At 48.1% G+C, this 14,106-nt stretch overlaps 1 protein-coding gene across 6 annotated transcripts in view; it reads right to left on the reverse strand.

Annotated features, from left to right (window-relative positions):
* LOC133350417 (pleckstrin homology domain-containing family A member 7-like) overlaps nt 1-14,106 on the reverse strand; it is a 60,719-nt gene that overhangs the window by 15,462 nt on the left and 31,151 nt on the right. For 2 of the 6 annotated variants that reach the window (XM_061564752.1, XM_061564755.1), the window contains exon 3: nt 2,515-2,640. The exons of 3 other annotated variants lie outside the window; for them this stretch is intronic. In XM_061564752.1, the coding sequence (XP_061420736.1) occupies nt 2,515-2,640 (126 nt within the window). Of the gene's footprint in view, nt 1-2,514; nt 2,645-14,106 lie in introns of all 6 variants that reach the window. One more of the 6 variants, XR_009756063.1, reaches the window with a different exon arrangement.

A 14,106-nucleotide genomic window follows, 5' to 3' on the forward strand; every position in this document is an offset into this window, starting at 1 on the left:
TCCCGGAGCGGCCTGTATTGGATGTGTCTGACGAACCTGTGGTATGGTTGCATGTGAACGCGCCTCAGCAGTCTGCCCCCGTGTGCCTGCAGGACCGCCACTATTGACTCGGAAGAGGCTTTCTGGCAGGTTCTCTGGCCGTGAGCCAGTTGGCCAGACGCAACCTCGGGAGCCGCCCCGAGACACACGGGAGCGGGATGCAATCACACCAGCTGATGATCCCTGTCACGAGGGTGGGCACGCATCGAGGGCGGGATGCAGCTCCGTGTCAATGAGGGAGCGTTCCCCACCCTTGTCCCCTGTCTGCCCATTCAGGGGTGATTGACGGCTATTGGAACCCGCTCTCGAGGAAGGACTCTCCGTTGAAGATACGACTGCAATATTACACAGAAGTTGTTATTGTGGGACGCCATTGTTGGTTGGACCCTTGGTTGGTTGTGTTGTTGATTGTTGCACGTATTCACCTGTCCACTGATCGAGGCGTTGTGTTGCTTGTGCGTAGCCGGGACGGCTAATTATTTTATGGACAGTGGGGTCGCGTCACGGCAAACAGGTGTTGCTGGGAGGATAACGGCCGGGAGACGGTCCATAAAGTGGTGCGTGGCGGTGATTGGATGGTGGATGTAGCAGGTGCAGGGTGACGCCAGCAAGTCTGGAGATGGGAGCAGGTGGCAGCGGGGGCCGCGGGCGCGGGGCGTCGGGGGAGGGGGGGGACGCCGCTTAATTAATTGGTAATTAATGAGGACGGGGATATATACGGGAGCATGAGAGAGGGACGGGGAGATGTTGCTGAGAGCTGGACAGAGATGGTCGGGGAGAAGCAGTGGAGCAGGAACAAGAAGAAGATACGAGAGATAGAATAGGCTAGCAGTGGAACAGGGAACGAGAAGAAGATATGAGAGATAAAACAGGCTAGCAGTGGAACAGGGAATGAGAGAAGATATGAGACAGAGCAGAGTGAGATAGAGCAGAGTGAAGCAGAGAAGAGTGGAACAAAGCAGAGTGAGATGGAGACACCGAGAGAGAGACAATCAGAGCAGTCAGTCGGAGCAGAGAGAGAGGACAGTCGGGGAGAGACACGGCGAGGCGGAGGAAGCGGAGCGAGCGAGGCGAGCGGAGTGCAGCGAGCGAACGGCGGAGGTGGATAATCACGCCGAAGTTACGGGTGTTGAATGTGAAGTGTTTGTAATAAAAGTGACGACAGAAAAAGAAGAAGTTGTTTGCGTAAAGTTCAGCACTACATAAGTACAGCCCTTTTGTCAATCTACTGCTGGATAAGGACCTTCTCACCGGGGGTTGACCATACTTCACCATGCTAGTCATGCGGTCACCACGTGCAATTCACTTCCAATCCAAACTGTAAATAACTCGCGACCCTTAAACAATACAGTGCGTTAATCAAATGTACCATAGATTAATATTTGCGCTGTTAATTATTCATTAGGAATGCAAATCAATTGTAGCAATGCACGCTAAATCAATAAGAATTTAGTGTATGGTAATTGATATATTTAATTTCGAAATTACTTGAAAAGGTATGTTAATTACACTGAAGAATTTGTGTAATGTTGCCCTCATTCAACGTGTTTTTAGGAAATGTTTTGACCGTACAAAAACATAGCAGCGAAACAACCGCAAATATTCACAGTTCCATTGTGTACATCACTGGCGACTATAGGGTAAGAGTACTCAAGACGTCAAGAGAAGTAACAAGAGGCTCACTAAAACCTTTTTTTTAAACCCTCAACATTCAACTCACACCCATCAATGGTAAATTATAAGTGGCACTGCTCTACTTGATGTAATCAAAGGTTGGCTACGTACGGTGCGAAAAAAGCTCATACGTACGTGAGCAATTTCTGAGCTCGGAGATAAAAACAACCTCAGTGTCCTGGATACACTATTCCCGTCCATGTATGTTTGCATGATCCTGGTAGCCACTACAGACACAATATACTGCAGCCGACTGAATTATATTGTATAGAATACTATTCATTCACTGTCCCCGCAGCCTATATGTCATAACACATTTAGAAATAAGCAGTCATTACATCATAATAAATAAATAATCTTCCAGATTAAACTTCGGTGGTAAGCATCCTGATATTAATATCTAACAAATATTTTCCATAATGTAAATTATATATACATGGAATTATGTGAGTTGTAACCACATACATTGATTTTGTAAAGGCTCACTGATGGAAAATAAACTGGGCAGGAAAGAGATGTACTTATTATACATGTGTAACAATAAAAGGAAAACAAATATGTGAATAGAAACCAATATGAACAATTTTTAAACATACATCCAACACATGTGATATGGAAAGTTAACAGTTATGAATCGTTCCTTCGGAATAGACAATGCTTCACTCCATCCCGAAATCAGATACAGTACCTTTACAGCAAGGCTGTACAGAGGAAGTATGGCCATTTGAATGAAGATTTATATTTGCATGGAAAATAAGGGACAGATAATCTCCCCCGTACTTTATATGACTTCCACTATACCTGCAGTAGAAGCAGAAAATGCTGAAGGGATGACCCACTTCCCCAACTCCAACAGCCTGGCTGGGTCCAGCTGCGTCATGCTGTGATCTCATTGCAGGAGATGGCCAAGGGATGCCCTCAACAGCTCTATCTAGAAAAAGAGAATCCAGCTATCCATCAAGGTCAGGATCTGCAGTACCCGCATCCTCTTTTGCTTCATATCTGGTATTTTAAGGCCTGAAGGCTGAAAGATGAAACCAAAATACAATGCGACCATTCAACCTTATTTGAGCATGCTTTTGAACATGCCATATTGTAACAACAATGAGTAAAAAAAACAGATCTCAGTACAATAGAGGGTTGCCATCTTTTACACAGAACAAACTCGGACGTATATTTCCCAGTCAGCCTAGGTATATCAAACCTACTGTACAGTACGTCGTAACAAAGTTCACTACCAGTGCCAGATCTCGGTGGGAGTCAATTCCTGCCACCCGAACACAGATGCCAATTCCTGGACTGCACTGGGCCAAACCCGAACAGATGGCAACCCTGGCACAATACTGGTCATAAAGTGGCATTAAATAAAACGACTGTATTAAGGTGGGTGGGTTTATAACCAGGTGAGAATCAACCCAGCAATCAATAACACGATTTCTGTTTGCAGAAGGTTGCAATGTTAACGCTTTTCAGCTGCAAAAAAAAGTTCCAGGTGACATTTCTTGCATACCATCGGTCTAAGAGAGACCGTTTGTCACTCAAGTCCAAAGGCAATCCACTCACAATCACAATTCCCGTGAGTAAATTCCACCTACAATGCTGGCCAATCAGGCTACAATCCATGATGCCCACGGCCCATATTCATGCATACATTGAACATTACCTGCTTAACAGCGTATTGAGGTGTTTCTCATTTCAAAAAGCCAGCAGCGGAAGTTCCACATTCCTATGGCGGAGGCAACACTCTCCACAAGACAGCCGCTGTTGACTTCCTCACAAAGTCGTATCCATTTAATCGGCCCCAAAAAACTCGCACCCATCCGATAGAGGGTCGCTCGCTCTCCCAGAGCCACTTGGCTAGTTAGAAATACCCCCCCCCCACCCCGCCTATATCCATTATCACCTTCATCATCCCTTGGATTTGTAAATTCCATTCCACTTAGTGAGAGCACACCGTTTGTGTGAAGTCAACTGTTTTTAAGCCAAGTATGAAAAGGATTTTCTTCTCTGGCAAACGAAGATTTGACCAGCTCAAAGCCAGAGTGAGCAAGATGATAAATAATGAACTATAGCAGTGGCGTAGATATCAAGTGCGCAAGAGGTGCAACTCAACCGAGTCCCCAAAGGCCAGAGGGGGCCCTGATGCCAGGCTATGCAGAGGGAGGAAACACAGTAGTGCCTCGGTTAACGTTTTTAATCCGTTCTACGAAAAGTAGTGTTAACCGAAATAACTGTTAATCAAGTTAATTTACAAGTTTTAAAATAAGTAAAAATCACTTAGTCTGCAAAAGCGCTGTTTCCACTGCCAAAACCGAAAAAAGTAATGCAAACAAAGCCATACTCTTTGGTTCTTTCGGTAAAGTCACGTAGATGAAAAATAAAAGTAATAATAAAAAATAAAATGAAAATGAAAATAACTAAATTTCGATTTAAAGCTTTCGTGACTGCAGGGATTCATCTTCTTGGTTCTTTCGGTAAAGTCACGTAGAAGGGAAATAATAAAATAATAAAAATAAAACATCATAAAATAATTCTCACGACGTTTCGGCCACAACGCAAGCAGCCGTCCTCAGGTGAAGAACAGGTCTGTCGGAAAGACAGCGTCTGAATGAAACACCACCAGGCTTGGAGCGTATATTTAAGCTGGGTTGGAGGGTGGAGAGCGCCTTGACAAAATAATTTGCATATCAAGAGAAATATGCTAAATTCCATATCAAGATAAATATGCTAAATTCCTCTCGATATGCAAATTATTTTGCCAAGGCGCTCTTCCCCCTCCAACCCAGCTTAAATATACGCTCCAAACCTGGTGGTGTTTCATTCAGACGCTGTCTTTCCGACAGACCTGTTCTTCACCGGAGGACGGATGCTTGCGTTGTAGCCGAAACGTTGTGAGATTTATTTTAAAATGTTGAATTTTTATTATTTAATTATTTCCCTTCTACGTGACTTTACCGAAAGAACCAAGAATATGAAAATAACTAAATTAAATCACGACGTTTCGGAGGCAACACAAGTTTCCGTCATTAGGTGGAACAGCCACAGCAAAATTACTGTAGTGAATAGAGAGAGCTATTTGTGACAAGGGATTATATAGGGTAAAAGGAGGGGAGGAGCCTGGGAGGAGGGATGCAGGGGGGGGACGCCGTCCGGAGTCGGGGGGGGTTAAGCTGAGTTAAGCTGATTAATAACATCCTTTTAGGACAGTGTGTGGACTTGGGGGCGGAAGTTAAGCCGATTAATAGTTAAGCTGAGTTAAGCTGATTAGTAACATCCTTTTGGGATGCAGGGGAGGGGGGGGGCGTGTGTGGACTTGGGGGCGGAAGTTAAGCCGATTCATAGTTAAGCTGAGTTAAGCTGATTAGTAACATCCTTTTGGGATGCAGGGGGGCCGGTGTGGAGTCGGGGGGGGGGGGGTGTTAAGCTGATTAGTAGTTAAGCTGAGTTAAGCTGACTAATAACATCCTTTAGGATGCAGGGGGGGCGGTGTGTGGAGTCAGGGGCGGAAGTTAAGCTGATTAATAGTGATGAATAGGGGTCCAATCGGGTCCTATGGGCCCCAAGCCAACCACGCTACGCCATCGAACTTTGCTATGTTTAAAAAACGTTTTCATTCACTGCAATGCAACGAACGCTGTGTTTTCCATTGAGTACTGCAATGCAGTCAGCCGTACACACGCCGCGTGTTGCTGCGGAGGTGCCGGACACAATCCTGCAATGTGTCCTCCAAATCTGCAACCGCGCAGCAGTGAATGCCTACTGTCTGGTGCTGTTGAGACTGGGTTGGTGAATTGCGTGGACCTCATCTTTGTGTGTCACCCACCTGCAGGAATATTCGAGGTGACCTATAGTTGGCAGCATAGCAAGTTTTCTAAACTAGTTCGTGAGTGTTATCCTCAATGAGTATAGTTTTCTCTGGATGGGACTGTTTTTTTCCGCAAGCATTACGAAACTGCCCAAAAATCCTAAGGCGAACCATCTTGAAAATGAGTTTTGAGATTTAAATGTTTTCTGCCCATGCCGTACGCTGACCTTCACACAAGCAAAACATATGTAATCATAACCATCATGTTATGTATTGCTTTTTACAGAAACTCTCCCATACTGCTTGCATTTGCATACAAACTACGGAAATGCCACATCTTGAAATCATTACTTTTTAATGAATCTTGAATGTTTTACTCAGCATGACTGGAGTTGGTTAAAAGGATACTAAGGTTATGTGTTCAATTGTCTGTAATAGATACTGCTGCCTATAAAGACATTGAGTCATGACCTTGCTATCCTTGTCATGCATGCGTCACTGCATCTGTATCTGTGTATATTTTGGTGTGTTCATGTGTGCTTGCACTTCGTGTGATTGTACATTCTTGTATCGTACGAATACTCAAAAAGAAGGGGGGAAAGGGACAATGCTATATGAGCAAAAATAAATACTGAGAAATAGCCACTACATCTACAGTGCATGGATGAAGCTACACAATTAATAAAAAAGAGGTTTACTACAAGGAGACATCCAATATATTATATAAGTCTAATACTGGTAGGAACCACCTGTTTCCACCAGCCCACGGTATTTTTGTGTCCATCCGTCGTGCATCGAAAAATGGGAGGGGTGGGGCTGGGTGGAGAGGGGAGGGTGGGGAGGGGCTGGGTGGGGAGGGGCTGGGTGGGGAGGGGCAGAGTGGGGTGGGGAGGGGAGGGTGGAGAGGGGAGGGGCTGGGTGGGGAGGGTAGGGCTGGGTGGGGGGTGGGAGGGGTGGGAGGGGTGGGGCTGGGTGGGGAGGAGCTGGTCACCCCGTGGTGCCCTTATAAAACTCAACGTTTAACCTACTCACGCGGGCTTGTGCCCGCCCTCACAGTCGGCCATATTTGCGGAATACACCACGCAGCTGTTGACTCTGGCCATTGACCGAGCAACCCAACGTTCCTACCAACTCCCTCCGCAGGAATGTGTTATAAAAACCTAGAACACAGCAATCATGACATGAAGAAGGAAACCATTTTTTTTTCTAAATCACAATTTAATGCAAAGCCGTACATTCTTTATAACTTTCCTTGAAGTTGGACATCACATACATTCTTTATGTTTACACATTTACTGAAAGCACCATGTAGCCGTTCATTGTTTCATATTCCTGTTATTTAATTTTGAATTTGTAATTTGATCAGTCTAAAAATAATCTACCTGAGCCAAATTTTACTTTACTGCTCTGCTTTATTTTGTTTTGTCGTTTTTGTGACACAGGTCCCTCTTGCAACTGAGACTCATCTCTTGGTCTCTACAGTTCTCACCTGATTCAACGAAATAAACTTTAGCATTTAAACTTAAACACTCTCAGTTACAAATGTTTCAGGCCCCTTTGCACAAGTGCATTAGTCTTTTTTCGAGACCACATTTGTGAAACCATTCCCTCTCAATTCCCACACAGCCTCTCTTTCTTATTGATTCTCGACCTTGGAACAAGTACTGTTGTGCTGACTAAATTCTACCACTCACGTCTCACTTATTCTATGGGCCACCTCTTGCTTTCTCTCTCCTCACACTCTCATCTTACGTGCTTCTACTCACCACTCTGCCTGTTCTCCACTGCCAATATAACTCGTTTGTATTTCAGTTTTAACTTCTAACATTACTTATGTACCTGAAAGCCACCTTCATTTAACATTATCAATTGAGAGTTAACTACATGTCATAATCAACCAAATTATAATTTGCCTAAAGTGAGGGATCATTGAACAATGCGTACTTCACATTACAAATATTTCAGTTTCATACTATATTCGAAAAAATATATCTGGCTGGCTTCCTGTCCGGATTCTTGTCTGGCTGGCGCGCAAATTGGAGTGCAAAGTAGTAATGTGACTGCAAACGTTTGGGTTATGACGTCACCAGAATCTCACAGCTTTGAGCCGGCTTCTAGAAGAAGGTGGAAGAGATGGGGAGGAATGGAGAGGAGACAGGTGGAGGAAAGAGAGAGAGAAACGCAGTGGAAGGAGGAGAAGAATATAGGAGAGGTAGTAGATGGGTCATAGCAATAGAGGTACAGATAGAAACTGAGACAAAGTGAAACACCGAGATACATTTTTATACCTACGTGACTTTACCGAAAGAAACAAAGAGTATGGATTCCTGCAGTCACGAAAGCTTCAAATCAAGATTGCAGTATAGAGTAAAGAGAAAGCAAGGGACTGGTGGATAGAGACAGGGCTTGATATCAAATTTAAAGTTTTGCTGGCTGGCTGGTTAGGAGGGACGGAAGGTCGGTCAAGTCAAAAGGACGTGCAGATTGCCAGTTGATCAGAAAATATGTTCACGTGACTTAAATGTAACAGAAACTGAAAATGACACAATAAAAAGCAAAGTATTTACAGAAACAAGTGAATTTGAAAAAAAAATACACTGGAAATCACAATCGCTGATGCATTCAATTCGTTATTTGGTGACACTGCATTGGCAAATGATGCACAAGTACAAACGCAACACATTTGTCAATAACACTGTGGCTCTAAATATAAAAAAAATAAGGTGACATTTTGGAAAAGTGGCCCTTCTTCGTAGCACATGAAGGGCTATGGTGAAGGGTCATTGATGTGCTCCAATTGTTTGCGACCTATCATTCAGAATAGTGTGTATATTTAAGTTTAAAATACAGTGTTCTATAACGTGGTAGTTGAGTTCCTAAAGAACGCCGAATTGTGGCAAAATTGCGTTATATTAGCAAATAATATAGGGTAAAGCACAGTCCGCGATAACACGTGAGATGCACATGCAGGCTGAACAAAGACTGATGACGCACGTGGGTAGCATCTAGAAGCATCCAGCAGCATCCAGTCTTGTGTGACACTGCCAATGCAGCCGTACAACCGCTTATCTCTACTCGCGCGACCTAGTTTCGTTCACTCGATCGCGTTATATCCAATTCGCATCCACGTTATAGAAAATTTGTTCCTTAATACATTTGGAGAGGAAAGAAATATGCAGTGCGCACAGTTAACCGAGGGCAACTGAGGGCAAATAGGTGCGAGTGTGCAACGTTAGGTTTGCACGGTATAAACTGCCAGTTGTTAAGGGGCAAGCAGGTGCAAACGGGTTCGACCGGTGTGCACGTTGAGGCCGGAGGTGTTGCCAGGGAGACGGGAGATGGGGGGGATGATAAGGTGATTAATGTGACATCTGGCGCCAGCCTGGCGAGAGCTCAAGAGACGCACGGGAGGTGTCGGATAATTAGCAGAGTGATATAAGGGTGTGTGCATGAGCGGAGAGGGAGTTGTTGTTGCCCGGGACAAGAGCAAAGACATCTCGCCGCTGCCACTCCAGCCATCAACAGGACCTCAACCCTCACGCGTCGTGGGCGGGTATTGGCTGATCCCCCCGCCCGGGACAGACGGGTGAGCGGGTCTGAGGAAGCGTAGGTGAGGGCAGCGGTGGAGATGTAGAGTTGCTGGGTGCAAAGCTGCTGTGTGTGAAGCTGCTGTGTGCGGAGACGCTCATCTCTTCGAGCGGACGACTGCTGTGACTTTCACTGCACGCCAAGACACGCTTCCCGCCGCTGTTACGACCGAGGCGTCTGGAGCGCTGGACCTGCAGCCATGCTCTACTCGTCCGCCATTTTGGGCAATCGGCCCACACCGCAGCAGCAGCCACCGAATTCTAAGGTGGAAGTCGTTCCCAAGCCCCGACAGCTGCCTACGGTGTGTCAGTTCACTGCTGCAGGAGGAGATTGGATGGCTTTTCGTCGTCGATTCGAGGCCACCTACATCTCGGTGGGATGGACATCCCAAGAGGCGTTTCAAGCTCTTCTCACGGCCCTCGACTTGTTAACAGCCTTTTTCGACATCCCCGAGTCGGATAGAGCGACCCTCGTGCACGCCTACCCCGAGATGGTCGCTCCCCCATCTAATGTTCGGAGAAGATTCAGGCTGCAGCGATGGGGCGAAAACGAGACACCGCTGGCATATCGAATTACTCTCCTCACCTTAGGACACGCGGCTTTCCCTCGCATGGACAGAGTCGCCTTGGATTCCCTCACCTTGGAACGACTTCTCTCCTTGGCTCGAGAGTTGGGGGTCACACTCGCAGTGGCTAGGGACAACGACCTGACTTCTCTGCAGGTCGCCCACAGCATCTAAGCGCACCTCAGCCTTAAATACTGGCCGGCGGCGGCGACCAGTGCAACGGAGCTGGCCGTGGATGAGCAGGCATGTGCCTCCTCCGCCAGGGGAATGAAAGAAAGGAGTGTTGGCCGGCGCCCGTCAGCACGGGAATGGCGCCCCAGGCTGAGTCAGCCGTCTGGGCGTCTTTACCGTACCTGCTACAGGTGCGGGTGCATGGGCCACATCGCCTTCGACTGCTGCTGTGGGACCAGAGGGTTCCTGCCGCATCCATCCTCTGGCTTCAACGCCTCCTCCTCCCGCAATATACAAGTGAGTCCAGACACATTAGATACACGGACGTTTTTGTCTCATCATCCAACTAGCATAGGATGCGTGCGGACTCATCCTGTGAAATATCATCCCGTCGCGACTCGTACACGAGGTGCGGGGTCGTTAGCGTGTTGGCCGCGTGGCGTCAAGCAGTGGAATGCACTGGCTCATCGTGTAGTGGGCGCCGCGGCGGGTTCTTCAACAATTGTGGGGTTGATTCAGGGGATCCAGGTTCGTCTGTTGATAGACACAAGGGCCGTTGCGACTATGGTCTTTGAGGCTGTGTTTCGTACATTGCCTTTGTCGTCCGATCCTCTTGCCTCCGTGGAGAGCGCTTGTGTCGCGGATAATGGGGGGAGTCCGGTTATATTGGGTTAGATGTTGGCCTCTGTGCAAATTGGCTAAAGCTTTTTGGAAGGCCAGATATTAGTTTCACGGACATTGGCCGTGCCCTGTTTGCAGGGCACCGATTTTCTAGGCAGGATGCCCCTGAAAATTCTCATCGACCAGGGGTGTATTGAATTACCATCGGGACAGCGGTTGCTGTTTCTGAACTCCGCTGGTTGACAGCCATCGCAGAATGCTGTCATTCATGCGATGCCTAGCCAAACCATGTTCTCAAATGCTCCTACCGCTGCGATTGTGCAAAGAGTTGCCTTCACCAGGCCTGGAGGAGGGAATCCTGCTAACCCCTTTGAACGCCGTGTCGCAATCTCCTTCCCTAGTGGGGGCTATGACTATAGTATCCGCCAAGCGGATGCCGTTCCTACAAGTACTTAATGCGGGGCATGCGCCGGTTGTGATTCAGGTGGGCACTGTCCTGTGGCATGCCTCGGCGGCCCAGTGTCTTGATAATGCTGAGCCAGCTCATGGGTTCGCGGGAAGCATTGGTAAACCTGATGAGTCGGATTCTGTGTGGCTGGAATCTCTGTGCTCTGAGAACCCTGCACTGACAGAAGTTCAGTGAGCTCAGCTGCACCGACTCTTAAACGATTTTTCCGATGTTTTTAGCACTAGCAAATTTGATATTGGGTGCACTCATCTCATCCACCATCATATCAATACGCGTGATTCACCCCCAATTCAGATTAATGTGCACAGACTTAGCCCAGCTGAGAAGGAACAGGTACGCCTGGCTGTTGATGAGATGCTGGCAGCTGATATAATTTCCCCGTCCAATAGCCCGTGGGGGGCGCCCATAGTCCTAGTGAAAAAACGTGATGGGAACTTAAGATTTTGCTTTGATTTCCGCAAGTTAAATAAGATATCGGTGGCGGATGCATATCTCCTCCCTCGTATGGACGACTCACTATTGGGCGCACAGTTTTTTTCAACGCTCGATTTACCGTCCGGGTTTGGCAATTGCCCCTCGATGACGAATCCAAACCAAAAACCGCCTTTCATATGCCCCAAAGGCTCTACCATTTCAATTGTCTTCCGATGGTATTGAATTCAGCATCAGCCACCTTTCAGCGATTCATAGAATTGGTCCTAGCAGCGTTGCAATGGGATTCTTGCCTTATTTATTTGGATGACGTCATCATTTTTTGCAGTACCTTTGATGAACATTTACAGAGATTGCGCTCGGTCTTTGAGAAAGTACGTGTGGTTAAGTTGAAATTTAAGCCTCAGAAATGTAATTTGCTTCAGATATCGGTTAAATACTTGGGCCATATAGTTAGTGCAGCCGGTGTTGCCACAGATCCAGAGAAAACCACGTGCATGTGCACGTGGCAGGCGCCAAAATCGGTGGCGGAAGTCCACAGTTTCATCGAATTCGCTTCTGACTACCGGCGTTTTGTTAGAGATTTTGCCACCATTGTTAAACCACTTCACATCCTCATGGCCAAGGGACAGAGATTTCGGTGGGATAAGGCTGAGGAGGATTCCTTCCTCGCCCTCCGTGCCGCCATTGCCGAAGCCCCCCCGCTCGCATATCCCGATTTTACAAGGCCCTTCATATTGGACACAGACGCCAGCGATACGGGCGTCGGGTCAGTCTTTTCCCAGCTTGTTGAGGGCACAAAGAGGGTAGTGGCTTACGGCAGTCAAGTCCTGCCTCCTGGTCAACAGCGCTATTGCATCACGCGCAGGGAGTTACTGGCCATGGTCCATTTCATCCAGCTCTATCGTCCATATTTGTACGGATGGGACTTTGTCGTCCATATGGACCATGCGGCCCTCCAGTACTCCCTGCGCATCGATCAGCCGTCCGGGCAGTTGTCCCGATAGCTCAAAATCCTCCATGGATTTTCATTCACAGTAGTGCAGAGGAAAGACACTCGGCACGTCAATGCTGATGCCTTGTCCCGCTTGCCGCCCCATGTCGCGTGCACGTGTGCCTCGGGGGCGTCAAGATGTAAGCCAGTGCAAGAGGGTGCGCCCGCGGTGCTGGCGGCGGCCGGGACAACGTGCGATGTAGGCGCTCAGTCGCCACGCGATTCTGTCCTGAATCTTGACCATGATGCGTGGGCTAAGCTACAGGTTGATGACGCCTCACTCTTGATGTTGCGCCGTAGTGCTTCTCGTGGGCCGGGCCCCCCAGGTCGCCCATCCATTGTGCTGCAAGAGAGACTCATGCGTTGGGAAGGGGAGTTTCAGCGTTATTATTTGGTCGTACCTGCGGTCCTTCGGGGTAAACTTACTTAAGGCATACATGATAAATTGATGCATCTGGGTGTTCATAAAACGTTGATGATGCTGAAAAGGGACTTTTACTGGCCCGAAATGGAAGCCGATGTACTCCTCCTGATTAAAGGTTGTGCTGATTGTGTGCGTCGGAAATCTCCTACCCTGCGACCGCAGATCCCGTTATAGTCCATCATTTGTCATGGATGAATGAATTGGTGGCCCTTGACATTTTGGGGCCCTTTCCGGTCTCCAAGAGAGAACACAAGTACCTCCTCATTGGGGTTGAATATCTAACCCGTTGGCCGATGGTCTGGCCTCTGGTTGACCAATCGGCTGCGTCTATAGCCGACACCTTTTTATATGGCTATGACCTTGATAAGGGGCCCCTGAGCAACTCCTCATGGATCAGGGCAGGAATTTCTCTTTCAAGTTGCTCCAGGAGGTGTGTGATTCTCTGGGCACGCGGAAGATATGCACCTCACTGTATCATCCACAGACGGATGGGATGGTCGAGCAGTTATACAGGACCCTCACTGCCATGCTATGCCAGCAAGTGACCATGGGCCAGTTGGACTGGGATCTTCACATTCCAGGGGTCCTCGCTGCTTACAGACTAGCTCCTCATGCCTCGATGGGATTCTCACCATTCTATTTGATATATGGGAGGGAGCCCGAACCCCCGGTGCAGGTTCAGTTGGGATTGCGCCCTTCTCGGAAGGGGTCGGTAGTGCCGAACCCCATGTCGCAAACGCTTGAGCAGATGTGGTTGGCCCGCGAGGCCGCTAGGAGCAACTCAGCCCACAGGCAGGCCGGGAACGAGCGGCTGTGGAGACAGGGAGGGTCGGGGGTGTCTTGGAAAGAGGGGGACATGGCGTGGTTGCATTTCCCTCAAGTGCCCGTAGGCACGTCCCCAAAACTGTACCATCCTTGGCAAGGACCAGTCGAGGTCATTGAGGTCCGGCGGCCGCAGTGCGTGCATATTCGGTTGGGCCAGCGGCACTGGTTCGTGCTTACGTCGCGGTTAGAAAGATACGTCTCGCCCGGTACTGTCGATTAATCTCCACGTCCCTTGCAGCCAATGTCCAATGTGTCCGGCGCGCCGACCGCCACGTCTGAGGAATCGGGACGTGAGTAGAATTGTTCTGTACCACCGACAGGACCAGAGAGGCTAATGGCCATGGACAGAGCGATGAGGACTCCTGCAGCGGACCATTCATCATGCCCGAGTGGAACCGTCTCTACCCACGAGGGCAGTCCTGCCGCACACACTCGCTCGCGACACGTCACTTCTCATTAATTAGGATGGTTTGTTCACGCCATAACATTTCCTTTGTTA

Source organism: Lethenteron reissneri, chromosome 33 (assembly GCF_015708825.2).
Source record: "Lethenteron reissneri isolate LAM-NWPU_2019-01 chromosome 33, ASM1570882v1, whole genome shotgun sequence".
Taxonomy (NCBI): Eukaryota; Metazoa; Chordata; class Hyperoartia; order Petromyzontiformes; family Petromyzontidae; genus Lethenteron; species Lethenteron reissneri.